Source organism: Ailuropoda melanoleuca, chromosome 3 (genome assembly GCF_002007445.2).
Source record: "Ailuropoda melanoleuca isolate Jingjing chromosome 3, ASM200744v2, whole genome shotgun sequence".
NCBI classification, from domain to species: Eukaryota; Metazoa; Chordata; class Mammalia; order Carnivora; family Ursidae; genus Ailuropoda; species Ailuropoda melanoleuca.
In genome coordinates, this window is record NC_048220.1 from 88955832 (window position 1) to 88983231 (window position 27400).

The 27400-nt window shown below is 43.5% G+C and overlaps 1 protein-coding gene across 1 annotated transcript in view; it reads right to left on the reverse strand.

Moving 5' to 3' along the window:
* Nucleotides 1-27187, reverse strand: part of LOC100465628 (dedicator of cytokinesis protein 2-like) — a 101231-nt gene extending 74044 nt beyond the window's left edge. The window contains exons 1-5 of the mRNA XM_034656750.1: nt 27068-27187; nt 24296-24390; nt 13071-13149; nt 3559-3659; nt 3412-3470 (exon numbers count right to left, since the gene is read on the reverse strand). Coding sequence (XP_034512641.1) covers nt 3412-3470; nt 3559-3659; nt 13071-13149; nt 24296-24390; nt 27068-27148 — 415 coding nt within the window. The 5' untranslated portion in view covers nt 27149-27187. The remainder of the gene's footprint in view (nt 1-3411; nt 3471-3558; nt 3660-13070; nt 13150-24295; nt 24391-27067) is intronic.
* Between the last annotated feature and the right edge of the window lie 213 nt (nt 27188-27400).

Genomic DNA, 27400 nt, shown 5'->3' on the forward strand with positions numbered 1-27400 from the left:
ACTTTCTTCTTTCTGGAAGTCCAGGCCAAGGGGTGAGAAGGGTGGCCATTTTTGCAAGAGCATCCTTTACTTCTTGTTCTACACAGTGGACATCTAGGACTTTGACCTCTCTATATCTCCATAAACATGTTACCTTGGGAAACTACCTCCTTCAGTGGATGTAGACTTCATGGAACAATCAATGGAGTGGTAATCTAAGGAAGGCCAATAGAATAATACCCCTGGAGACTGGATCTTTAAGCTGGATGATGCAGAAATGGAGCATGCTAAAGGCAAAGTTCTGCCACCTGTTCTGGATCCTAGAGTGGCTCTGACCCTGTCCTTCATAGCCTGGTTCTCCTTTCCCTTCTGATAAGTACTGTCTCTGATCAAGGCAGGCACAGTCAGTTTCTTTCCTGAAACTCCAAACCCTAACAAGTACATCTTCTAATTGCATTAATTCCTCCTGCAGGTATTTGCAAACAGGGAGGATTCTGTGATGCTTTAGGACAGATATTCAGGCCAGAGTACTTGCCCTGAATCTGCTTCTTAAGCATTATATGACCTTGTTTGTACCTCTTCATCTCTCTGTGTCTCAGTTTCCTCTTTTGTAAAATGGTGGGTTGGACTAGACCTGTTTGAGGTGCTTCAGGATTTCTCCCTGGAAAATCCTCAGGGGTCTACCTGGGGAGCTCAGGGGTGGCCCATTATAAGGGGCTCTGGGCCCCCCACCCCACTTCAATTAGAATAGCTCAGCTTTCAACCAATTTATGCCTTGAGCATGAGATTCTTCTTTTTATTGGCCCTCAGCTAAAAATAAACATTTGAAAAATTCTGGACAATATGATCTCTAAAGGGCCCTTCCAGCTCTGATGTTCTGTGATTCCAAGCAGGTGGAATATTTGGTAACATCTTTTCATTCATCAGCATAATTGGGAGAGCAGGAACGTCTGCCAAAATATAATCTATATCTAAATAAAATCTGTGTGCAAAACAACGGCAATGAAGGACGTTCCGGAAAGAGCAGGCTATGGAAGAACTAGAGATGTACAAAGCGCGGATCCCTGCTTTGCAATCCTGGCAATGCCTGGGGTGTAGGTGTGGGAAAGAAAGCCCACCCCAGCTGTATCTCATCTTTGCTGGCATAAAGCAAAGAGTGCAAACTCCTACGCAAACTGAATCTGGGCCCCACGCTTCACAGGGCATATTCAATGTTTTAAAAACTTCCAATTTGTTATCATCAATATTCAGAAATTGGAAATACATTTAAAAATTGTGTCTCCTGGTTTCTTTTGAAAAACTGGAAGATGAGACTTTGTCAGCCTTGCATTCTGATAGGACAGCAGTCAAGCAGATCAGGACAGCAACCGCTTAGAGCTGGGGCATATTTGCATCATTCTGTTCCAGGCCCAGGTACTTCTTCCCATACACCTGACCCTGAGGCCGTGTGCCAACTACCAGGTAGGTCTGCACTTGCACCACGGTTTTTTGGTTTTTTTTGCTATTGAAGAGTAATGGTAAAGGACACATAAAATTTTTTCTTATATCCCTGTCCTTATCCAAAGTGGAGAAATAAAAGACAGAATGAGGAAGTGATGGTTTTCTAGAAAAAGAGAACAGAGATAGTATTTCTTTACAGAAGTGGTTTTCAAATAAGGGTAGTTTGCATATTCCTCTCCCCCTCCCCAGGGACAATTGGCAATGCCTGGGGACACTTTTGGTTGTCACAACTAGGGAGGATGCTGTTGGCGTCTAGTGGGTCCAGGTCAGGGGTGCTATTAAATATCCTGCCGTGCACAGAGCAGCCCACAACCAAGAATTATCCAGCTCCAAATGTTGATAGTACACTGCTTTATGGATGTCTGTGGGTTTAACGTGCCCCCGTCCCTTCCCTCTTTGACATTACCTGCTTGGGCCCTGCCCTTCAGGCACTAGTGATACAAGTCTGGTATTGATGACTAAAGAGCCAGAACAGGAAAAGTAGGCTCTGTCCTGATGGGGCAAGGGTGAAAACAACGATAAAAATTCTGACCTGGGTGTGGCCTCCATGGCTTCACTCTCCCAGGTTTTGCTCTTATGAAACTCATAAACACCCTGGGAGACGTGCTGTTTCCCCAGATTATGCCCAGTGTCACTTGGTCCCCTGCTTCAAACCTCATAGCTTGTAAATGACAGGGCAAGACCCAAGGCAGGGATGTGGCCATCTGTTCTGAGCCTGGTTGCCCGGCTCTCCCTTTGATTTTGTAAAGCAATCCATAGCCCCCCTGGTACCAGTGTGTGCTCTTCACCCGAGTCCGGTGCTGCCAAGGAGCGCAGAGTGCAGACGGACAGTCTGTCTACTGTGCTTCCCCTGCAGCGAATGGACCTTGCTGGAAAGGGCAAGAAACTGCTGTCCAGGAAATCCAAAGAGAACTGAAAGATTTTAAGAAGGCTGGGGAAGTGAGAAGCAAAGTCAGGAGAGATCATTTAGGTTGAACCCCCAAAATAGGCACAGTCCCTATAAGTGGCTCCACTGAAGAGGGTCACCGTCCAAGCCTAGGGCAGAGCAACTTGGCAGCAGAGGGTCAAGGAGGGCACACAAACTGGAGATGAAAACACCTCATTACTTTTAACTCTGCATCGATCTGTCCACCTATCCACTCATCCTTTCAGCACATATTTATGGAGCAGGATTCAGGCCTTGAGCAAGGAGTGTGGCCCCTAACCTCACGGGATCCAAACCAAGCTCTGGGCTTTGCAGTTGTTTGATCTCAAGCAAGTTACTTCCCTCTCTGAGTTTCCTGATCAATAAAGGGAGGGGGAGTTTTTCCATCTTGTAGGAGGTGATGTGAAAGTTAAATAAGACCTCCTTAGCGCAGGCCTGACTCAGACTCTCAATAAACGTCTCCCAGATTCCATTTCCCCTTCCTTCCTCCCATGGGTACCACATGGTTCACCCATGATTCCTGTGGCTCACCAAAACAGGGATTGCTTCTGGGGTCACCTTCCACCTCACATCGCGTCACAAAAGACCCTTGTCTTACACAGAACCAGTTCTTCTCTGTGTGGTTGGAGGGTTTTTTTTAGACCACAACATCCCTGAAGAAGCTGGAGGTAGAGTGGCCCACCAATCAGCAGGAAGCACGCGTGTGATGTGTGAGGACATAAGTTCCCACAGCAGTCCTGTCCTTCCTCCTTTCTGTAAATTACAATTTGACTTCTTAAGGCCTCCTGGGCACCAAGCAGAAGCAGACCCACAGATGTTTGGGGGCAGGACATGGGGATGGGCACTCTCTCTCATCAGGCACTTATTAAGGACCCAGGACACACACGGTGATAAGCTGCTATTTCAAGCTCCCACCGCTGAAACCCCTGTGGCCCTCTAACAGATGGTCTTCAAGAAGGAGCTTGGCGTGTGCAGATGTGTCTGTCTGGATGCATGTCCCTACTTACCCAGCTTGTACCACATGTCACGGATGGAGAAGCCAATTAGCCGTCTCATGTCCCCGTACCTAGGAAAAAGAACACGTCTGCTTCAGGCTCCCATCTCAGAGAGTCCCATGAAACCTCCACTTCAGGAGACCCAAACAGGCAACCTACTTATTCAGGATTTTGTTGTATTTGGCGTGCGAGAACTGCTCCAGCTGCAGAGAGTCCTGAGTGATGAAAGCCACCGCCAGATGAAAATAGTTGTTCCACAGCTGTAAATGAAGGAGTAAAGAAAGTCATGGCGAGGGTCTGAAGTGGGAAAACGAATTAAATGCTGGGCAATGTGAATAATTTATGAAGATGGCAGAAGATAGTGGCAGAACCAGTTTAATTCTGTGCACTGCAATTTTCTAACTGGCACTGACTCTGAAATTAACATCCTGGCTGAAGCAAGGACAATGGATGGATTTCTCTAGGCGCTGACCACGGCCTGTCTCTGATGACAGGGCAAGGAGGGGGCTTTTCGGGCTGCTTTGAAAAAAAAAAAATGCTTCCTTTTGTGTTTTGAAAGACAAACAACTCACCCCTGTCCAGTGTCCTGGTAGAATTAGAGGTTGATGGGGTTTATGTATTTCAGGGACTCTCAGCCTCTCTAGAAGTCCTCCCTAATCCACCTGACAGCGCACAGGACCAGTCTGCACCCCGTTCTGTCTTAGAATATTTTGCCTTCTCCTTCTCCTTAGTTCAATGGTTTCAAAGTGTGGCCCCAGAACAACAGGATCAGCGTCACCTGGGAACCCACTAGTAATGCAAATTCTCTGCCCCTCCCCCAGACCTACTGAATCAGACCCCAGAAATCTGGGTGTTTGCAAGCACTCTGGATAATTCTGATGCTCACTGGAGTTCAAGAACCTCCGAGGGCCTAGTTTATATGTAGGCTTATTGTAATTTTAACACTTAACGTGATCACTTGGTGCTCAACACAAGGGTTAATACCAAACACCATTCCACTGGCTCATGGTGAGATAGAGCCAACAAAGGGCTCAGCACATGGGAAGTGCTCCAAAAGATGAGATGCAGTGATGGTGATATTGATACAACCTACAGCACCTGAGAGATGGAGCCTCAGTGAACCCATCTGCAAAAGGCATGCCCCTTGTACCCATTGCAGAGGGCTATAGTAAAGATGACATTAGATGGTATGTGTAAAGGGCATGATTCTCTGCAAGGTCTCAAAAGCACTTGTTAGCCATATTGTTCTTTTCATTAATCTAGTGATTTGTTTAGTACCAAAGCAAATAGTACAAGCTGGCCCCTTGAGTGCTCAGGGCTATTATTACAAGATGCTGAGGCCCTACAAGGAACAGATCAGGGAGAGTTTTGCTGGACAAAGCTCATCCACTTTCAGCCCCCTCTCAACAGTGACAAGAGGAAGGGTAAAACTAGATAGAGAAATCACCTGCCATTAAGACCTTCATCCTTAACTCAAAGATGTTCACTGGAGGTTTCAGATGGCCAAGACTAAGTAAAAGGCAGTTCTACCCTTGATAACATCGTGAATGCTATCCACAGTTTTACTTTCAAATGGGCTTGTGGTTCCAGTTTCAGAAAGAAGAAAACAAGTACTTCATTTTTCCCGTGGGCCAGGTACTCTCCAATACATCCCTCCTTTCATCTCTCAAAACTTGGTAGCTATCATTAGTCCCATTTTACAAATGAAGAGAATGAGGCTTGGAGGGGTTAAGTATTTTTCCAAAGGGCACTTTGTTATATATACAGTAGATCTGGGATTTAAACTCAGGCCTTCTGATCAAGGCTCAGCGCTCTTTGTACACACAGTGATCAGACTTTGGTTATGCAGACGGCAGTCCCTACCCCTGTGCAGCTCACATTCTGTTGGCAGGATACATTTTTCTTTTTTGAAACTTTATCTCCCAGAGTCCAAAAGACCAAGCTGCTCCCGGTGTAGAGTGAAGCAGCCTCCCGGCTTGTGGAGTCCATCAGGTCAACTCTCCACACAGAGACCATAGGATCTTTTTAAAACACTTTGGGTTCTATCACTCCCTTCCTCAAATTCCTTCAAAGGCTTCCCCAAACCATTAGAATCACATCTCAAGCCCCTCTGTTTCCCTAGTAACCCTGCTTATCCAAACACACTGTGCGGGTCAGGTCTCCGGCTGCCTTCCTCCTCACGCCCCCATGACTTGCAGGTTCTGAAAATGCACTGCTTTGGTCTGTCTAAGCCCAGACCTTATACCTCCTCACATTTAAGACCGTATAAAACAACAAGCCAGCGAAACAGAGAACCTGGTCAAAGGACATGGAAAGGGTTATTTTGAAGGTGAGAAATTCCTGATTTTAGGAAATTTCCAAACAGTAATCAGGATACAAAAAGAAATAGATATAGGACAATGTAAATTGAATTGCTATTACTTTCAGAAATAATTCCGGAAAGGTTCCCCTAACACATTGGAAAACACAGACGTGTGAAACCTAGAGCCTCTTGCTATTCTCTGTTCTAAATTAGTCCTTCAAAAATGTTTTCTCTGCCACCCCATTCCTAATTTTTTTGATTTAAATATAATCCATATATCATAACATTCACTTTTTAGAGTATAGAATTTAATGGTTTTTAGTATATTCACAAAAGATAATACAACCATCACCACTTAGCAGTCATTCCCTATTCTTCTCTCCCCCTCAGCCCCTGGTAATTACTAATCTCCCTTCTGTCTCTGTGGATTTGTTCAATCTGACATTTTATAGAAATGGAATCATAAAATATATAACCTTTCACGTCTGGCTCCTTTCATTAAACATAACGTTTTCAAGGCTCATCTGTGTTGTCACATGTATCAGCACTTCATTTATTTTTATTGCTGAATACTAATCTATCCTATGGACATACCACCTTTTATTTACCCATTCATCCATTGACTGACATTTGTGTTGTTTCTGCCTTTTGGCTCTTATGAATAATGCATCTATGAACTTGTACATACAAGTCTTTGTGTGGATTCTAATTCCCTGGGGTATATACTTAAGAGTAGACCTGATTTTCCTTTGCCTTCCCTCCTAGAAGATCTTTGTGGGCCATGAGATCATAGATCCTGTGCCTCTTTTTTCTTAATAGATCAGAAATGATGCCCCTAAGTATCTCACCCACAGTTTCTGCCCAGTTTTGCCCCACAGAGCAATGTGGGACCCACTGTGAAACTGAGGGAACATTGTCATGGTGAGTGGCTCTATACAATGCCCTGAGAGGTGAGCAATGGCCACAGACAGAGACTTCTGGGCACTCATGATGCCTCTGCTCTGAACCTTCCTTGACTCTTGCTCCCAAAGCACCAGGACAAAAGGCACTGCCATGGCTTTTCAGGCCTCGTTAAATTACCAGTGTTTTCTCCCTCAACAAACTGCTTATGGGGGGGGGGGCTGGCCTGACTATTGTCTATAGTGTTGATCATAGGTTATTTGACTGCCCTGTCTTTCCAACTGTGAGCTCCACCAGCACCAAGGGGCTTGTCTTCCACTTATTTGTATCCTTAATGCCATATTCAGCACAATGGCTTAAATGGTTTGATTGTAGCTAGGCTCTAGAAAATATTTATTTATTGATCACCATATTGTTAGAGAAATTCTCCAGTTGTTTCAGAAGGTCCCAGATTTTTCTTTCCTCCCTGCCCCAAGCTGCCTGGTGGCATTTCTAAATGCCTAGCTTAGCTGGCTCAGGGAAGCCGCAGGAGCTTGAGCCAAATACGTGGGTCCTCTCTCCCTGGGGGAAGAGGTGAGGTGACTTCTGATCGGGAATTTAGTATTTTAAAATAATAGGACAACAGAAGGTTAGAACTAGAATAAATTTAAGGGTCATCTGGTCCAACTCCCTTATTTCACCGATGTAAACAGTGATATCCAGATAAACGACCACCTGAAGTCATACTGCTAGTGGGTATAACTAGAATGTAGTTACTTTCGATTAACTCAAAAAATTAAAAATTCAATACACATATGGTCAAAAAACTTAAATGGTACAAAAGATTAAATGATAAAAGGTTTATTTTCCATTCTACCTTGGACCCTAGTCAAATTTCCCAGAAGAAAAAAAAAAGTAACAGTTCCTGGATATTCTTCCCCCAATTTTTTAAATGTATAAACAAACATGTATAGACAGTTCAGAAAAATAGTCTGCTGTAGTTTGCTTTCTTCTCTCACCAATACATCTTGCAGATGTGTCCATATTAGCCTATACAGATCGACTTCACTGCCTTTTAAGGATATACTTTAATTTTAACCCATTCCCTATTTATAGGCATTTAGATTGACTCCAACTTTTTTTTTCTTTAGCATCAGTGCTGTAATCAACATGTTTGTTTATACCTCTTTGTGCATGAGAGACTATAACATAGTATACACCCCTAGAGCTGGAATCCTTTAGATAGGGGTTCTATGCAGATTTTGTTTGGTTGTTTGTTGTCTTTGCTGTTGAATAGATACTGTAAGGTTGCCTTCCAGGATTCCACTCCAATTATCAGCTCCATTATCATGGGCAAGTTGCATTACCTCTCTGAGTCTCCGTTTCCTCAGCTGGAAAAATGAGGCTAATACTATGTAAAGGGAGGTAGTTATAAGGACCAAATGAGGAAATCACTGCCGAGAAAGCTCCTACTTCATCTTGCGATCCCAGTTCAACAACCACTTCCTAAACGGGCATTGGTGGTCTAGTGGTAAGCCTAGCTGCCTTCCAAAAATCACCTCCCGGGGAAGCCTTCCCAGATTGCTCTGACTAAAGCAGATCCACCTATTCACCTTCATTACACCCTGTGTGCAGGATTTATGACATGTTTTAAGCTGAACTAATTTATTTCCTGTCTCCTCTAATGGAATAAGCATCCTGCAGGCAAGAACCTCTTCTTTTTATTCACTGTTGTATATCCAGTATTGATCGTTATGTCTGACCCACCATGTGCTCACAAATATTTGTTGAATGAGTTCATTAATGAGCCCAGCATTCCCCCTGCATTCTTGTTAACTCCTCCCCCGACACTATGATCTTTGTAGTATTATTCTTCCATTTTGGAAATCAGGACACTGAGGCCCAGAGAAGTTAAAATAACTTGCCCCAGGTGACACAGGTTCAAAATGGCGAGATTGGCATTTGAATCCACATGCATCTCTCTCTAGAACTTATATTCTTAACCACTCTGCTCTTCTGCAAAAATTGCTTTTCTTTCCTGTCTCAGTTTCCTTTAGCCTTGGCTGTTGGACCCATTTCCACTGGGTCATCGGATGTTTCACAGTCCTTACAACAGACACTCGAGGATTTTTGATCCTATAAGATTCTTTTGCAATGGCCGTAAATTATTATTTATCCCAATTCTATTAAATAAAAAAAGCACCTAGTACAGTGTTGCTGAAATGCTCCAATGTGCCCTCTGAGCTACAAAGCCATGGCTGCCAGGGGCATTCTAAGGAGGCCACTGATTTTGGGAGTGAAAGTTTCCAATCATGGCTTTGAGTTAGGAACATCAGGTCAGAAGTTATCTGGGGCCCTCGAGCTATGGCCGAAGAAGCTGTCCCCAAGCATGTACCATTTTTCTGTGTTATGAAATTGTCCCACCTTGATCCTCCCTGGGGGGGTGCAGTGGGCCTCTTCAGGCTTTGATGGGTGCCCTCCATGGTATGTGCTCCCTCTCTCACTTTTTTTGCCATTACAAGTTACGTTTCTTATTATAGAGACCAAGGCTGCCTTCAGTCCTCCATTAATAGCTGGGAATATCCTGGAATATCCTTTTCATTTCACAGGGTCTCCAGTACAGGTTCAAAAATGATCCCAAGGTAACCTGATGCCCAGAAGCTGATCCAGAAGTGCCTCAAGGCCAAGGCTGGAATTACCAAATGCAGAGTGGATTACAGCTTCCCAAGTAGAGAGGATGTTCTTAGTAGTAATCAGACAGCTGCTTAAGACAGAAACAATCTTCCCGGAGCCAAAGAGCACATCTGAAGTGTAACCATGGCTTCCTGGCCAATCAGAGTACCCAATATGGAGAGTCTAATCCCACAGCCAATCATCGCAGAGCTCTCTATCCCAGGGCCAGCAAGAGCTAACTAGGGCAGACAGTGTTTCTGGAGCTAAATAGAGCTGTCTCCTAGATTTGAAAGGCACTCTGTTTTTAAAAGACAGGGCAGAAGAGTGGAAAGGGCCTGGGCTCTGCAGACAGGACAGGAACTGAATTCCAGCAGGTCCTGCTTAGTGACTTGATGACCTTTAACAAGAGAGTCAACCACTTCTTTGAAGCTCAGTTTATTCATTGGTAAAATGGGTATATCCCAACCCAACAGGGTTATTATGCCCTAAGTAGATACTTAATAAAGGCTAGTCACCTTGAAAAGCTTGGATGCTAGAAGATGGATTCACAGCCTACTATCATGGTTCTAAGATCCTTGAGGGCAGGGCAGTGTTCTGCTTTGCTTCTGAGTCCCTCAGAGCATGTTACAGTAGTCTGGACCTATGAGAATCACTCTTAAACAGAAATCTTTGCTGAATTGCATTTGAAATTCTCTCTTGGTCTTCCCTGACCAGCAAATGGATATGAATGCCAAGGCCCAGCATCCTGGATAGGGGTTGGGAATGCAAATTATTTTAGCCCTGGGCAGAAAACATCATTTCTGTAATTCCCAGGTCTTGTCACTTGCAGAGTGGCACCCACAGAGCTTCTTGTTTTTGTCCTTTGTATCATAAAACCACAGTTCCAGAAAAGATATTAGGGATAATCTCATTGCACCTGCCCCTCCTCTGGACAGTGGCTGCCAAGGCCAGCAGCTCTCAGTGATGGATGCTGTCCCTGCTGATATTAAATGCATAATTAATGAAACCGTAAGAAGGAAACAAGGCACGTTCCAGGCAGGGTACAGAGAACAAATCCATTCGCGCACGGGGTGAGGAGAAGGTGGAAGAACAAAGATAAGGCTGAAAAATGATCCTGTTCTTGAGTACTTTTCAGCAAATATCTATGGAGGTCTCATTAGCAAAAGAGACTTATTTCATTTTGTAATGTTGGCCATTTTCTTGTTATATAAAAACTGTGGGTATGACAGCCCCGGGCAATGCATGGTGACCGGAAAGATGCTTTCTTACTGTCCTGCTTACCAAGGACTGGCATATGAGTTCCCAGACCTGACATATTTGGGGACCATCATCATCATTATCATCAAGATGATAACAATTATTATGATGAGCTAACATTTTATTAAATTGCTACCATGTTCCTGGCACTGTTCTAAGTGCTTTACATGAATTGGTTCACTAAGTCCTCTCAAAAATCCAATGAGGTAGCTGCAATTTTAATTTGATGTTGAAGAGACTGAGGCACAGAGAAATAAAGTAATTTGCCAAAATCACACAGCTCATAAGCTCAAGCCTTCTATGTATGAAACCCCCATTTCTCTGGGCCTCTCAGATGCAGATTTTCTTTCAGGAGAACAGGATAAAACCTAAAAGAATGGCATGAAGGACTGAAGCTTCACTTCTCTTGAAAAGTACCCCCTAAGACCATGGGTGGACAGCCAGAGTCGGGGAACCAGGTCTAAGGCTGTAATTGCCACCACCCACGGAAAGAGATGGGCAAACCAGCCATCAGTTTTATGGCCTAAACCNTGCAGATTTTCTTTCAGGAGAACAGGATAAAACCTAAAAGAATGGCATGAAGGACTGAAGCTGAAGGACTGAAGCTGCACTTCTCTTGAAAAGTACCCCCTAAGACCATGGGTGGACAGCCAGAGTCTAAGGCTGTAATTGCCACCACCCACGGAAAGAGATGGGCAAACCAGCCATCAGTTTTATGGCCTAAACCCTGCCTCACTGCTGGCCCCTAGGTGTGTTGGTCCAAGCTGGCCCTCGAAAAAAGCAACGACCTTATTAACTTCCTGGAACACACTCGTACCTGAAGCCTGCAGGCATCTGGTGCACATTTGGAAGGGGATCAAACACTTCCTCTGATTCAAACAGCCAAAGTGACATGTTTTGTTTCCACGTCAGAGATTTATAACTCTCAGCCAGAACCTCTCCGTGAACCCAGTGTGGGGGTGACTCCCTATCTAGCACGTGGCGGTGGTGATCTGCGGCTGTGATGTGAGCCACCGCTGTGCTCTGGTCTCAATTCCACACTGACATGCTGTGTCACTTCAGGCTATCTGCTCATCACCTCCGAGTCTCCGTTTCCGCATCCTTCCAGCAGAAACCGTACTAGTAATAGCAACTAACTTGTAGTGTGGTTGTCTGGGCTGAGAAAGAAAACGCCCGAGGATGCTTCTCATGAGATCTGCATGTATAAGTCATCAGAAAATAGCAGCTACTCTTTGTATCATTGTCGTCATTATAGTGCAGTTGCCTGATTTGAATGCAAGATAGTGGGAGAGAATCGTATTCAAAGATAATGTTTATTAAATACTTCTAGGCTGGTGCTTTCCAGCAGAGTGGGTCTCATAGGCCTCAACCCAAGCATCATCTCCGAAGGGAGTCCTACTATGTGTCAGGCACAGAGCACAGAGTCTCTGTGAGTAGAAGGTCTTCATACTCATGAAGCTTACACTTTACTGGAGAAGAGAGAAAAAAAATGTGCTGGTAGACAAATAAGGAAGATCATTTCAAATAATATTTAGTGCTATGAAGAGACTACAACAGGCTAACTGGTAATACATAATGGCCATGGGATCAGTGGGGATCCCTCAGAGAGGACTCGTCAGGGAAGTCCTCTTTCAGGAGGAAGTATTTGAATGAAAACTGGTGGGACCTTACAGTGAATTCTCCCAACAAGCCCCTTGACCAGTTCCACAAGACCCCTACAAAATAGAGTAGTATTGTGAGCATTTTACAGATGAGTCCACTGAGGCTTGGACACAGTCCAGGCCTTGCCTGAGGTTGCTCAGCCAGTCCCAGGCCAAAGCCCAGCTCGGAACCAAACACCCTAGATGAGCAGGCAGAAAATACCATTGCCTCAGTTCACTGGCAACTTCCTAAGCTTGTACTGCAAGAGATCCTGGGGGTCAGGGATTTCCCCAGAGGAGGGATCCCCTTTCAGGGGCGTTCTCTGTCATATCACCAGCCAGAGGTAGCAATTTGGGTTTTTCCATAAGGCTTTGAGGAATTGGCTCTTCTTACCTAGGCCTCGAGCAGGTGTGTCACTCTGCCCCAGGGACAAGATTTGAGGCCCCCAAATCTCAGAGTCCCCAGGTCTTGTCTGAGTCCTAAAAGTGATTTCTGGAAGAATCATGAAGTCCCAGAAATGTATTAGTGAGCTTTATTTTTCAGTGTGTGTGAGTGGCTGTTTTACTAGGCTCCAGTGAATAGAAAAGTAAAAGAATGTGATACATTTCTAAAAGGTGGTGCCCCCTCTGACAATGGATGAATGCAAATCTCCTCTTTAGCACAAGATACATTATACAGTCACATTCGCATATGCTGCTCAGTTAATGACTATTTATTTAATCAAGGGCCTGGTTCCAAACCCTGAGTTTCAATCAAGGGCCTGATTCCCTCCTTGCCCACACTCCCTCTATAGAAACCCCCAGAGACACTGGTATACCTTATTTGTGTTTTGAGATGTGTCTGAAGGAGTAATCAGCCCAAGATGCTAGAGCCACCTTTCCAGGGCACCCCAAGCACACCTCGGGTGCCTCACACTCACCTGGAACTCAAAGTTCGTGTGTTCTAGGAACTTCTGGTTCATGGTTTCTGCAAACTTGTTGATAGCTCTCAGGAAGACCCTGGAAGAGGGGAGAAGGTCACCAGGCCATCGGAGTATGCTACCCTAGGCATCCCTCCCCGTCCTCCAGACCAAGGTTCCCTTGGAGAGGGACTCAAAGACCCAAAGAAGAAGTCAGCTGACCCACCCGCTCACACTGTAGACCTGGGGCCATGTTTGCCCTGCAAGAACTTAAGAATTGTCTGTTTGACTTCCTTAGAAAATGTCTTTTGTTCAAACTATTACAAGCTTATGGCAGAAAATTTATGCTATCCAGAGACAGAAATTGCCTCCCCCACAAACAAGCAAACAAACAAACAAACAACACACAATCAAATCTTATCATCTAGAGAAAACCATCACTGAGATTCTGGTGAACGTTATGTTCAAAGGTCTCCCTAGACGTATGTACATGAATGGCATTTGAAAGATATCATTTTGATAAATAGGGCTAAACGGCAAATGCTATTTCACAGTCTGTCTTTTTTACTCAGCAATAAATTGTGTGTTCCTTTCATGCCAATGAATGCAGGTATACATCATGCCTTTTAGTCACCGAGGAGCATGCTGTTCTATGGGTGGATCACAGTTTATTTAATCAGTCTTTCAGTGATGATCCTTTATGCTCAGCTTTTATAGATGGTGTTTCAGTAATCACTCTCTTAAGTACACCTTGCACCTCTGATATACCCTTCTTTTCCAGTCTTCTTCTTGAATTGGTAGTACTTATCAAATGCACTTTTAACATTTTGGTACCTGTTGTCAAATTGTGTTTCTCCTTAAAAGTCTTCCCATCCATCTCTTCCTCCCCTTCCTCCTACCGAGCCCTACTGCCTGGTCTTTCAGCCTCCCATCTCTTGCCTCTTCAACGTCAAGAGTACCTCGCCCAGTGGACAGCTCCAGTCATATCAATCACCCATTTCGGTGACACCCCACTGCCCACAGGATAAGCCCAAACTCTTCCTCTTGATAGTGAATGCCCTCATGATTGGATCTCATCCTTTCTAGACTCATTTCTCACTGTTTCCTGGTGCTTTTCCTTGTTTTCCAATACATATCTGTGTTCCTCCTTTATATAAAATGCCTCTCTCCTTTTAATCTCTTAAGGACAGGGTCTGCTGCGTCCTTGTGTCCCTCAAAGGACAGTCATTGCAATTTCCTTCCCCAGAATTCATCATGGTCTGGGATGACTTATTTGTGTGACTCAATAATGCCTGTTTCCTCCACTAGACTGTACTTTCCTTGAGATCAGAGGCTCCCTCCATGATCTCATCTACTCTCCAACCTACATGCCTTTGGCTCCCAAGTTTATATCTTCCTCCCTGGCCTCTTCCCCAAGCTTCTGGCTTGCATTCCAGCTCTCGACTCCATACCCTCATGGGGATGACAAATAGACATTGCAAACATAAGGTCAAAATCTCAACTCCTATTACCTGTAGTCTTTCCGTCTTTCTGTAGTCTTCCTATCTCTCTGTTAACGTTAACTCCATTCTTCGATTGCTCAAGGGGAAAGAACTGGTGATAGTATCCTTGATTTTTCTCTTTCTCTCATATCCTATACCTGGCCCGTCAGCAAAACCTCTTAGCATTACTTCCAAGATATATCCAGAATTTGACTATTTCTCAACACCGCATTGACATCAACCTCAACCAAGCCAATGTCATTTCTCTCCTGGATTTCTGCAGTAGCCTCCAAACTGCCACAGGGTCCACCTGTGACCTAGTGTCCATATTATGTGTGTGTTTGTAAAATCTTTGAGGACAGTGACCAGATCTTACCTGTACTACTGTCTATAATTTTTGATGAACAGTGAATAATCAATAACTACTTACCCATTGAATGGCTAGTCCAGAGAAAATGCCCATTTGGCCTACCTGAGACACAACAGGAAGCCAGCAAAGGAAGTGTTGTTTAGAAGGTTATTGCTTTGGGTAATGACTGGGGCTCAGTTCTGCTTGGGAACCTCTGAGAGACTGTATAGAACATACCTGCACATCAGAGTTGTCCCCTCCCAGGGATGAGGAACCTAGACTATTTATTTACTAATGCTAGCCTCTCCATAGTTGAAAGTTCCTCCTGTGGACATTAAGTCCTTAGCACGTCTGGCTTGCCCTGTAGGTAGACTGAACTCTCTCTTGTAGCCAGACAAAGTCCAGAGACTGAAAGAAGTAGGAAGTTCAGGAAATGTGGTAAATGTCCACCAAAGCTGCAGGTATATTCTGGATGGGCCAAGAGTGTGGGCAGGGCACATCTAACATGTGCAATGTTGGGCATTACTTGTAAAGAACCTGGGCTAGGTAGTCATCAGGCACCTAAATGTTTGTTGAACAAAGAAGACAGCACGTCTTGGTATCAGGATCATAAGATTTGTACTCCCACACATGCACACATGCATGCACACACACATACACCCACAGTTGGATAGGGACTCTGGCTTTGTCACTTCCCAGCTGTGTGGATTTAGGGCATGTTCATGTCACTTTGACATCTCTGTTCCCTTCCCTGTGAAATGCCAGCAGTGTAGCCCCTTTCCCAGGGTTGCTGCAGGCTCGAGTGGTAGATGTGTGCTTAGGTGTGGAGCATGGTGCCTGACACAACTGTAACAAGAACACAGCAGCTATAGCTGCTTCAGACCTTTGGGTTGCTTCATCCTTCTTCCGAAGTCAGGGACTAACAGTGAAATGGGCAGACAAGACCAGGTGCAGCTGGCAACAAGTTCCGAGGTAGGCAGGACCATGTAAAGGCAAAAAAAGTGAAAGTCCCACAAAATCCTCCCCCTACCAGGAGTCAAAAAGTGAGATTTCTTTGGCTTTGCTCTTCTGTCATTTGCTAATATGCCTTTGAAAAAAATCTGTATTTTCCCCTTAAAGATTAGTATCATTCCCTAGATGGAAATGCATTGAGTGGCTGTCATTTTATATTATAAGCATCTTGGAATCTCTAATGTGATCCCAAAATGAGGGGTTTTACAAATTCTCGGAAGTAACAAAGCTATCAGTAGTTTCAGTAATAGTCATTATTTTGATTGTCAGCCTAAACCTGTCTCTGGTTCTCAAAGGTCAGTCGAATAACCAGGAATTGATCAACCTTCTGTGCTAATGGTGGGTTCTGATGGCAGACAGACGCTGGGGCCAGTAAGTCAAGGTTCTTCCCTCTCTCTGGATTCTTCCACAGCCACTCACTGGGAATCATGAATCATATTACTTAACTTCAGTTTCTCATGTATGGGTTTGGGAAAGTATGTCTTTTGTATTCTCTTTAAAAAATAACTGTACTTAAAAGCCTAAGCACTAATAAGGTGAAGTAAATTGGAATGAAAACATACTTAACTCTCTGTTACTCTCAACAATGAACTTGAATTGTTGAAAACAAAGTTCGTGACCACATCTCAACCTAACACTTCCTGCATCTCATTTGTGATACTTAGTAGGATCTATAAAATCAATAATAATCTGAGCCGCAGTTACCGGTGTTGGGCTCTCTGCTAAGTACTTTGCACGGATTCTTCTGTACTGTTTTTTTTCTTTTTTTAATTCTCATATTAACTCTCTGAGTTGGATATTGTTTCCATTTTAGAGATATGAGTTTAGGTAACTTTCCCAATACCCCAGCCAGTACATATGAAATCAAGATTTAAACAAAAGTAAGCTGCCTTCACAATGTAAGTATTTAACCACTCTGCTATTCTGTCCATAAGAAAACCTCTGTAATTGTGTTCAATCCCAGCTGTGAGCTCACCTTATTAATAAGAGCAATGACAGAAGTATAGCTATTTGTGTACCCTGTGAGGACTCTACGGACATTCTTTCACGTAATTCTACAAACCGAGGAAGATGCTCTTGTTACACCCACTTAACAGAAGAAGAAACTGAGTATTGGGAAAACAAAATTATTTCCCCACATTCACACAGCTAATAAACAGCACAGTCTAGACCCAATGCCAGAGTTGTCTTTCTCTAAAGCCTTTTTAATTAACAAGAAGGATATACTGGCTCCCTTGAAGGCCAGCCTGCAGTCTTTTGGAACTGGGCGTGCTTCTACTCGTGCCCAGCGTTTTGCACATAGTCCCGTCGCACTTGGCCCCTATCATCCTGCTGCTCTGCCCACAGCCACCTGGGCACAGGGCCAATGCTCGACTCGGGCAGTGTTCCCTGGGTGACCAGCGGCCTATGGGTGATTTTATTGGTAGCCAGTGGCGGTGGCCAGGTCTGGAGAGTAGTTAAGTCAAATCGTTTGTGTCAGTCCTAAAGCAGGACAACTAGAGAGAAGGCAGTGACCCACGCCCTGAGGAGAAGCCGTGAACAGATGACTGAAAGGCAGAAGCCACATGTGAGAGAAGTCAGCTGCTGGGAATAGGAAGAAACTGGTGGAAAGATCCTTGAAGGCAGAGTAGGGGAATAATGATGATAGCTATAATTTAAGAGGCTAGGACTGCATACCAGGTCCTACACGACATGTTCTACATGCACTTTCTCAACCAGTTTTCACAACACCACTAGGAAGTTGGTCCTTTTGGTTTTAGTGCTATTACAGAGACTCCTGCAGGTACTTAAGCAAGCCTACCCCTGGTCAAATCCCCACGCTGGCACTCTTCCATGCTGTGGCCTGGAGCTGGCTGCTTGACCTCGGGGAATCTCAATGGCGCCTTCTGGGAAATGAGCCATGTGAAGATTAAATAAGATGTAGTGTATAAAGCTGGTGGCCTAGAGCCTCAGCACATAGAAGTCCTCAAAATGACAGCTGCTGCTGCTGGTGTTGTTGTTTTTGTTGCTAATAGCCTGGTCACCTGGTAGCTCTGAGGTGGGAGAATTCCGAGCTGAAACCATTCAGATGTGACAACAAACCCACACCCACAGGTTGTGGGACAGGAATAAGAGGGCATGCCCTTTCTGGTGAAAATGACCAAGGGAGGGAGAGGGCCTCTTTGAACCCCATTCCCCTTCTCTCTGTGGTTCATGGGATGTCATTGATTCTACTGGTCAAAACTTGATGATGGAAGTAAAAGAGCTGGAGAACAGAGTTCTTATTCCTCCCTTGGAGGCAGTGAGAAAGCCATCCTCCCAGAGCCTTTAAGCTGCTTTCCCCACAACACACAAAAGCTCCATGCACCAAGAGGTTAGAGTGAAGCAACAGCTTCCAGCGCAGAGTCAAGGAACGGCTCACCCCCAGTGCCCCCGACACTGTGCGTGGAATCTGGGATTCTGGCAAGGGACGCGGTAGGCTCTTGGAATCTGGGAGCCAGCAGCCTGCTGAACATCAGGATTAGTTGTGCTGTGCTGGCTAAAGAACCCACAGAGGAGCTTTCTTCTGGGCCATATGCACTGGCGAAGGTGAGGCCCACCAAAGGAGTAGGCGCTACAAATTAATGGAAATAGGAGGAAGGGGAAGTGGGCATCAGTGATTCGTCAGCCTCCTGAGGGAGCCACCATACAATTGCTGGCGCTACCCTACTCAGCTTCCCACGATCGACGTCTGTGACCCTACTGGGTGCCTGGTATGTGCTTGAGACAATGTTAGACCTTGAAATAGGACACTGAAAAAGGTAGATAAGATCCTGCCCAGATTTGCCTCTTCTGTGAAATATTTTGGGTATTCCCAAACCACAGGAATATGACAAGGACAATAATAGCTAACACTTACGAAATGCTTGCTATGTGCCACGCACTGTTGTAACTACTTTGTATATATTATTTCATTTCACTTTGGTCCTCACAGTTGTTATAGGTACTATTATTAACCCCATTTTATAGGAAGAAAAATTGACTCATAATAATTGCAGAACATCACGGAAGGTCAGCTAACTATTAAATGGTGGAGGCAGGATATGGACCCTGGTAGTCATAAATCCTACCTCCTCTGGGTATTTTTTGTGCTGTAAACTCACTGCAGTGACTGTAGCAGTTGGTCACATTTCCATGGGCATATTTACTGTCTCACCAACTAGAACATAAGCCCTCTGCCCTCTGGGACCGAGGGACAGGCCCACTCCCTAGAGCCCTGCATAACCAGGACACTCAATAAATATGTGTTGGTTGATTCCTTGTTCAGATGCCCTAAGGATGTGTACAAATCCCCAAGCCCCCTCAGAATGTTGGATTTCAGGATCGAGGTGCATATGGAAGGGGAGAAAAGCGGTTCCTAGGTATAATTTTGTTAGCTTACTGCATTATGAAGAACCACATCATTTAAAAATCTACCATACCCTGTAAATCAGATCTTACTGAAAGCTGTGTCTTACCAAAATGAAAAAAATATATTCTAACAGAAGGCATTTCTTGCAGTAGACATGTCACTATGTCTGCATACACAAACAGTACATAGCTGAGAAGACATTCAACTCTGGAAAACTCCATTCCCTCCAACAAGCAGAAAAATAAATTATATATGACTAATACATACATACACATATAAATCATAAGTGATAATAACTTATAAAAACAGGTAGGTTATAATAATATGTAAATAATAAGGAAGGAAGGAAGGAAGGGAATTGTAAAGTACATATTAACAAGCATAGGAAATAGAAATGTTCTGGAGAACACTGGCCTGGGCTAAGCCATGCTGCATATTCTGTTTGTCCAATTTACACTGAAATCTCTCACTGACTAGCCACATGATCTTGGGCAAGTAAACTGTTTGGGCTTCTTTCAGTTTTCTGAGCCACTAAATATGCAGTGGGCATATCTGTACAAGGCACTTCATTATAGGAGCCTCACTATTTTATAGGATGAAGCAGGAGAGATCAAGAACATGGACTCCGATTGCATGGATTCTTATTAGCAATGCAACATTGTGGAAGTTACTCATCTATTCTGTGCCTCAGTTTCCTCATATGTAAAATGTGAATTACAATAGCTTACGTCAAAAAGTAGTGAAGATTAAGTAACCTAATACATGTAAGGTATTCACACAGCAGTAGATCTAGGTGCCTAATACATGTTAGCTATCATAACATCACACCAAATGTAAAAAAGGTGAGAACATTTCGAGCGCTCCATTGTAGACTAAAGATGAAGGACATCTACCAGTAATCTACCTGCCCTTCAAGGAGAACAACAATCACTTCTCTGGTTGGCATTAAGCACACGCTTCTCTAGTCCAAGGCTAAGTTTGTTGTCTATACCCGGGGATGGCAATGCATCTGTTCAGTGAGTTTTCTGAGGTACCAGCCCTATGCTAAGGAGTAACTCATTCTATCCTCACAAAAAAACCCCCATGAAATGGACATTATAATTGATCCCCATTTTACAGATCAGGAGATTGAGAGTCCAAGAGATTAAATGACTTCTCAAGAAAGAGAAGTGGCAGAAGTTCGGAACCCAGCTGTATTTCCGAGTCTAACTTTTTTTTTTTAAATGTAGAGACTTAAGTACTTAGCTGAGCCTTAAGGGATGCAAGTATTTCTATTTAGGAGACAATTCCACTTTCTTAGGTTCTTTAGAAAATTACACTGTAATTTTCTAAGTACTAAGAAACCAGGGATGATTATGTCATCTCTGGGGGCCTATCTCTCCAAAGCAGACCAAAGTCCTTGGCTAGCTGGGATTTCAGGAGGGGACATTCCTCTGAACTCTTCTACATGCTTCCTCCAAGATGACTGTAGGCAGCTCAGAAGGAATTGCTGGCCTGGTCAGGAATCCAGGCTCTCTGGGCTCCCATCCTCCTGACCCTGTATAAGTGGTAGATGTCCCTGCGTTTATTTGCCTACTGTCATCCAGTTCTTCTCTTGGTAATAACTCCTAGACTTTTCCTTTGGATAACTCTTCTCCCTACCTCCCGCTTTGCTCCCAGGTTTTGTGGTTTGGGTAGCAGAAACCATTGCCTCCCAGTTGCAAAGTGAGTCACGTGACCCAAGTCTGATGAAGTAGCAAATTTCACTTTCCCAGCCACAGAAATTTATAAATGGGGGCGCCTGGGTGGCTCAGTTGTTAAGCATCTGCCTTTGGCTCAGGGCGTGATCCCGGCGTTCTGGGATTAAGCCCCACATCAGGCTCCTCCCCTGGGAGCCTGCTTCTTCCTCTCCCACTCCCCCTGCCTGTGTTCCCTCTCTCGCTGGCTGTCTCTATCTCTGTCAAATAAATAAATAAAATCTTTAAAAAAAAAAAAAGAAATTTATAAATGGGCATGCAGCCTAAGCCAGAGCTTTGAAGATTAGCCTGGGGACACTTGTTCTACCTTTTTTCTCCTATTGAGCTTGCTAATTCAAGACATATATCTAGAATTTCTAGAGCCCATTTCCCCACCACAAAGAAAGCAGCTGCCTGAAAATGAAATCAACATAGAAAAGAGCAAGGATAGAGATACAGATTTCTTATAACACTGTTTGTGCACCTAGATGCATCCATGCCTGAAGCTATAACTCTGAGCTAATAAACTCTCTTTTTACTTAGGCAGATTTGAACTAGATTTCTTAAAAAATTCTAATCAATAAGTAGCTATTGGATACACAGAGTTCATTATATGTATTTATGAATATCAGACTTTGTGCTAAGAGCTGAAAACACAGAGAAATGAGACATAGTGCTTGCCTTCAAGAAACTTATTCTTTAGTGGCAGAAATTGTCATATGAAGAGACAATTATAGCACAGCGGAGTGAGTACCGTAATATGGGCATGTATGGAAATACAGAGAAGAAAACACATTCTCCTACCATGTGAGAGTTCTAGAAGCATCCATAAAGGAGAGATTACAAGGTGAAGAATTTGAAGGATGCCTTCATGTTGAGTTTGGTTTAGAAGGGAAGAGAGCAATAATTTATGCAAAGTCATAGAAGAATGAAATGGTAAATAACAGTGAATAGTTGAATGTATCTAAAACATAGGGTGAGTTGAAGATGACTCATGTGGGTACTTCATGTATTTTGGCAAAACCTGAAATCATTATTGGCCAGCTGGCAAACAGTAAAAGGATTCACATACAGTTCCAGAGCTGGCTACCCCTGTAACCAAGATGACTGAACATTGATATAAGGCAGTATCAGCTACAAAATTTCTTGAGCTCAGTGCACAACGAAAATGTGAATCTCCTGGTTCAAAACTTACTAAGAATTTCAATATGGAAGGGGTGCCTGGGTAGCGCAGTCATTAAGCGTCTGCCTTCGGCTCAGGGCGTGATCCCAGCATTCTGGGATCGAGCCCCGCATCAGGCTCCTCCACTGGGAGCCTGCTTCTTCCTCTCCTACTCCCCCTGCTTGTGTTCCCTCTCTTGCTGGCTGTCTCTCTGTCAAATAAATAAATAAATAAAATCTTTAAAAAAAAATAGAATTTCAATATGGCAAAGGGAGGGAATTAAAGCAAACATGAACCCCGTTAGAGTGCAAGATCCTAGGTGACTATACAGGGTGCAGGCCCAGAAAGCTGGTCCTGACATAGGGGTAAGAAGGGACGTACCTCTGATCTGTCATGGGCCTAATTCCCACCAACACTTTAAACATTGCAAAAAAAAAAAATCATTTAATCATTGCAAAAGCAGACTCCCATCTGTGTGATGTGAACAGGAAGAATCAGGACAAGGTTAACCCAGATTGAGAATTCCGATATTTTGTTGCTGGGCTGATTTTTCTCCTCCCACCATAAGCTCCATTGCATAGCCAGAAACTTCTTTCTGCCTTGACAAAACTCTTCGCTCGTTCACCAGCCCCTAAAGCTGGCCCCAAGAGCACTGCAGGTAAGTGAGTCTATCGAGTCACATGGCTAGGCACTTGGGCATCCAATTAGTGGAAGAACAGCTTTTCAGAAGACAGAAAGGTAAGGGATGGAGGCCACCTGGGAATGGAGTCAGCTCTTAGGCATACATGAGATAGAAATTCTCAGACTGTATCCAATGACAAAATTATTAATACATAAATGTTTATAGTCTTCACTCTGTGCCTCGCACTAAGAATTCTGCTTCTTGCCTCTTTAACTTCTCTTCTTCTTCCACCCTCTAGGGATATTTCCATTTGCCAGCCAATTTTTGGTTTTCTGAATATAGAACAAGGGCAATAGGTAGAGAGAGACAAAACTTCTTGCCAGTGTAAAGTGAAGGGCCTTTCATGGGGAAGATTAAAAATATATGAAGCCAGAGGAAAGTGAGAGAGGGAAAAAACGGGGAAGGCACCAAGAAGATTCAGTTTTAAAGGAGTTTGTGGAGAGGAATTGAGAATAAGGTTGTAAGAGAAACATGGATAAAACATGGAATGTGAGTGATACCGAGAGCCAGAGAAATGAAGAAAGGGAGTATCAGAAAATACTGCTGAGTGTTATAATTTGAATTTCATTTTAGTGAGATGATACTATTTGAGAGAAAGCATTAAAGAATGAAATCACTTATATAATTACTTTTATCTAATGTTGTGCTGGGTATGTGGGATCTGAGTTATACTTGGGTTACGTTGGTATCCTATGAGATGTTAATAGATATCATATATACACACGGAGACATACATATATGCACACCAAATGATTCCACTAGCAAATAAATTTGTGAAATTCCATATCCTAAGTCCTCCATTCAGAGATTCCCATCAGCATATTAAAGGTTCTAAGAAGTCCTGTGCAGAAATCTGTTCAAAGCTGCTTAATCCCATGCTTCCTAAACTTATTTTACTGTATGCCACAAAATATACTTGATAAAATAAATGTTAAAATACTATAATTTTAATAAGCCTGACCTACTGTCTCAAGAGTTTAGGGAAGACTTCACAAAGTATGTTATTTTTTTAAAGATTTATTTACTTATTTTAGAGAGAGAGAAAGAAAGAAAGAGTGGGGTTGGCAAAGAGACAGAGAGAATCCCAAGCAGACTCCCCATTGAGCGGGGAACCTGTTGCAGGGCTCAATTTCACTACCCTGAGATCATGATCTGAGCCAAAACCAACAGTCAGAAGCTTAACTGACTGGGCCACACAGGCACCCCACGAATTATGTTATTTTAACTGGTATTTGAAGAATGGAGAAGGTGGGAGGTAGCCAGCTCAGTATATACAAAGTCATGAGGACTGAAATATGTTTAAAAAGGGAAGATTCAAGATTGGTGTGGAGTTCCTTAGGGTTTAAAAGTAGAAAGAAAGACTCTGCTACACATTTTCTTCTCACCAGGGAGAAAGTATCCCCACCTTGTCTCCATGAGTACTCTTCAAAGTGCTTGCTGGGGTGACACAGCTAATAGGAACAAGGGGCAGCTTACCTGTTCTGAACCATACTCATGGCCATCCAGTCTATAGGATACACATTTTTCCCAATGAGGTCCTTGAACATGATGAATGTCTCCATCAAGAAGTCCTGAAATTGCAAAGCAAAACACACCTGTCATCTTGCTTCATATAAACCAACTGGAAGGACCCAGATCTTATTGGCTGTTTAAATTTTTTCTTTATTATTTTTTAGGAGGGCAGAAAGGGAAAGGGCATTCATTAAATAAATCCAGTGGAACCAATAGCAGCGGATTTTTATTTTTATTTTTTTATTTTTTTTTTAAAGATTTTATTTATTTATTCGACAGAGATAGAGACAGCCAGGGAGAGAGGGAGCACAAGCAGGGGGAGTGGGAGAGGAAGAAGCAGGCTCATAGCGGAAGAGCCTGATGTGGGGCTCGATCCCACAACGCCGGGATCACTCCCTGAGCCGAAGGCAGACGCTTAACCACTGTGCCACCCAGGCGCCCCACGTTGGTTACCAGGAGACTGTTTCACAAATACAAGTGGAATGTGACTATGGGATGTGAAAACACTCTCAAAATGAAGCACTAGTGATTTTGTTTTCGGGGGGAAAGAAGTAAATGCATTTATTGATGTCACAATTTTATAATCATCTTCTCAAATACATATTTAAGAAGGAAATATTCTACACTTTGTGAAGGCATCTCAGGTCATGTAGCAAACAGTTATTACCGTGACCACCTAATTAGCAGTACTGTAAACACAGCTAGTTCATATGTAACAGACACATCCAAGGGCAGATTAGAGGAAACACGACAGGGACTCTCTTCCTCTCGTTCGAAGAGGTTGAGAGTGGACCTCAACACACCCCATCAGATATTGCAGCTGGCCAAGTTCATGCTCCATCTTTGGCAAACACAAACTCAAGACAAATCCAGATGGCCAAGACCAGGGCCCCTGGCATGTGGACGCTCCTGAGCTGGAAGACACAGTCAGACTCTGTCGCTTTTGGGAAAAGTTAAAATCCATAGGAAACCCATTCAGAGCTCTTTTCTTAAGCTAGTGGTTTTCAAATTATTTTAACAGCAAAATTCTTTGTCCAAAGAAAATACTACCCAGGACAGAATACGTAAAATAGATAAAAGCAGAATTGCTGCGGTTGATGTGTGTGTGTGTGTGAGTGGTAGAGGACAGTGAAGATGGGAGGAGTATAATTTGAAAATCACTACTTTAAGCTAAATTGCAAAATTCTGGAAATGTGATTCGTTCCTTTTTAGCAATCCTTGCTTCTAGGGAAAATTACCTCGATGCTTTAAGTCCCAGTTTCCACATCAGCAGAATGGGGATGATATCTAACATGGAGAGTTACTATGGAGATTAAGCGCACACTAGTCTAGAAGATGGTCAGCATGGAGCCTGGCCCGCTGTAGGTGCTCATTAAGTGCTGGCTCATGACAATGGCGAGGCTTGTTATCATCCTTGATAGCACCTGGGGAAATGCAGATACCACCACAGGCTCCTTCCCTTTTCTATGATAACAGAGAAGGCCTCCAGCTCACAGATGGAAAATCCTAGCTTCTGAATGAAAAGCTCTAACATGCTCTAAGGATTGGGAGAGAAATTCAAATCCTACTCTGCCACAAACTTGCTATGTGGCCTTGAGCAAGTAGATTGTAGATTGTAAAATGTGACTACTAATCCCTAGGTCATCCTGTTGTGAAGGTTATGCAACAAAGTATATACGTTCAATAAGTAAGAATTCCCTTTTCTACTGTTCTTCTAACCTTTCCTTCCACTAAGGATCAAAAATTAGGAGTCTGATCTATTTCCATGCTCTATGACATAGAGAATTTACGGGAAAAACCTGGGTTATTTAGCTTTATTTTTATTTTTTGTGTATCCAGAGAAGGTTACGTTTCTTGCCAATGCTGATCCAGTGGGGAGACCTTCTCTCTGCTGAATGGCTGAAAGAGTAGGACATTGGCTTCCTAATAATTCCCTTTTTATGGGCCACTCTCTGAGATTGGTCCAAGGAGAGTTGAAAGTGAGCCGGAGCAGCAGAATTCCTGAATCTAGTGTAATAAGGAGACAATGACAGAGGTGACCATGTTGAAGGCAAAGGGACTGCTATACCCCCAGGACAGCCTGGGCTGGGCTTTATGTTGATAAGTCATCTGCTACAGAGCTATAAGCCTATAGGCCACAGTCCACGTGCAGACTGTTCTGTAACAAATGAGTCTTGAGAGACTAGAAGAGCAAGGGGGCTCAGAAGCCAACTTCCTCCATGTATTTGTGATCATAATATAGAAATAGCTACATTTACTGGGCATTTAATACGTGAGAGCTACTGTGCTCTCATTAACCCTTTCCCAACACTAGGACATAAATAATTTATTTCTACTTTATAGATGGGGAAACTGAGGCTTAAGAGAGGTAACTTGCCCATGATGACATAGCTCTCCAGTGACAAATCCTGGATGCAAATCCTAGGCTGTGTGATTCTATCACTCATGGTCTTAAGCCCCAAAATGTCCACGATTCATCAACAGACACTTGTTGAGGCAGATTTAGACTAGACAGTCAGGTTTCATCTTTGACAGGGACTGAAGACATGCTTCAGAAGCATTTTATACAAGCTAAATGGAAAATAGAACTAGGGAATCACATGAACATGACGGTAAATTTAGAAACACACATACACAAGGTTCACTGGGACACCTTCTTGCCCTACACTCTTAAGAGCCAAGAGTATAATACACCTCCCCTACACTGCCCCCCACCTCAGCATTGTGCTGACTCACCACAAGTTCAGAGCTGGTCTGGAAAGTCTCAATATAGAAGGAATAGTGCTGGTCACCCATCTGGTTTAAGATGGCTGTCATACATGCCACAAAGTGACTCTGTAAGAAAAAAGAAAAATGCCATGAACTAGAGGAGAGAGTACCATGAGATTGATCTTCCCCAATTCCTTGACTTCAGACTAGAATACACCCCAACCATCTCACGTAATTATCAAAAGTCTCCCAAGGGTAGAGAATCTCTCCTTACTGGATCAGCAAGTGAAACTTCCCTATGAGGAAATGGTTCCTTACTGCTCATTTATGGGTTCATTCTCCAAAAAGCATTTACTGAAC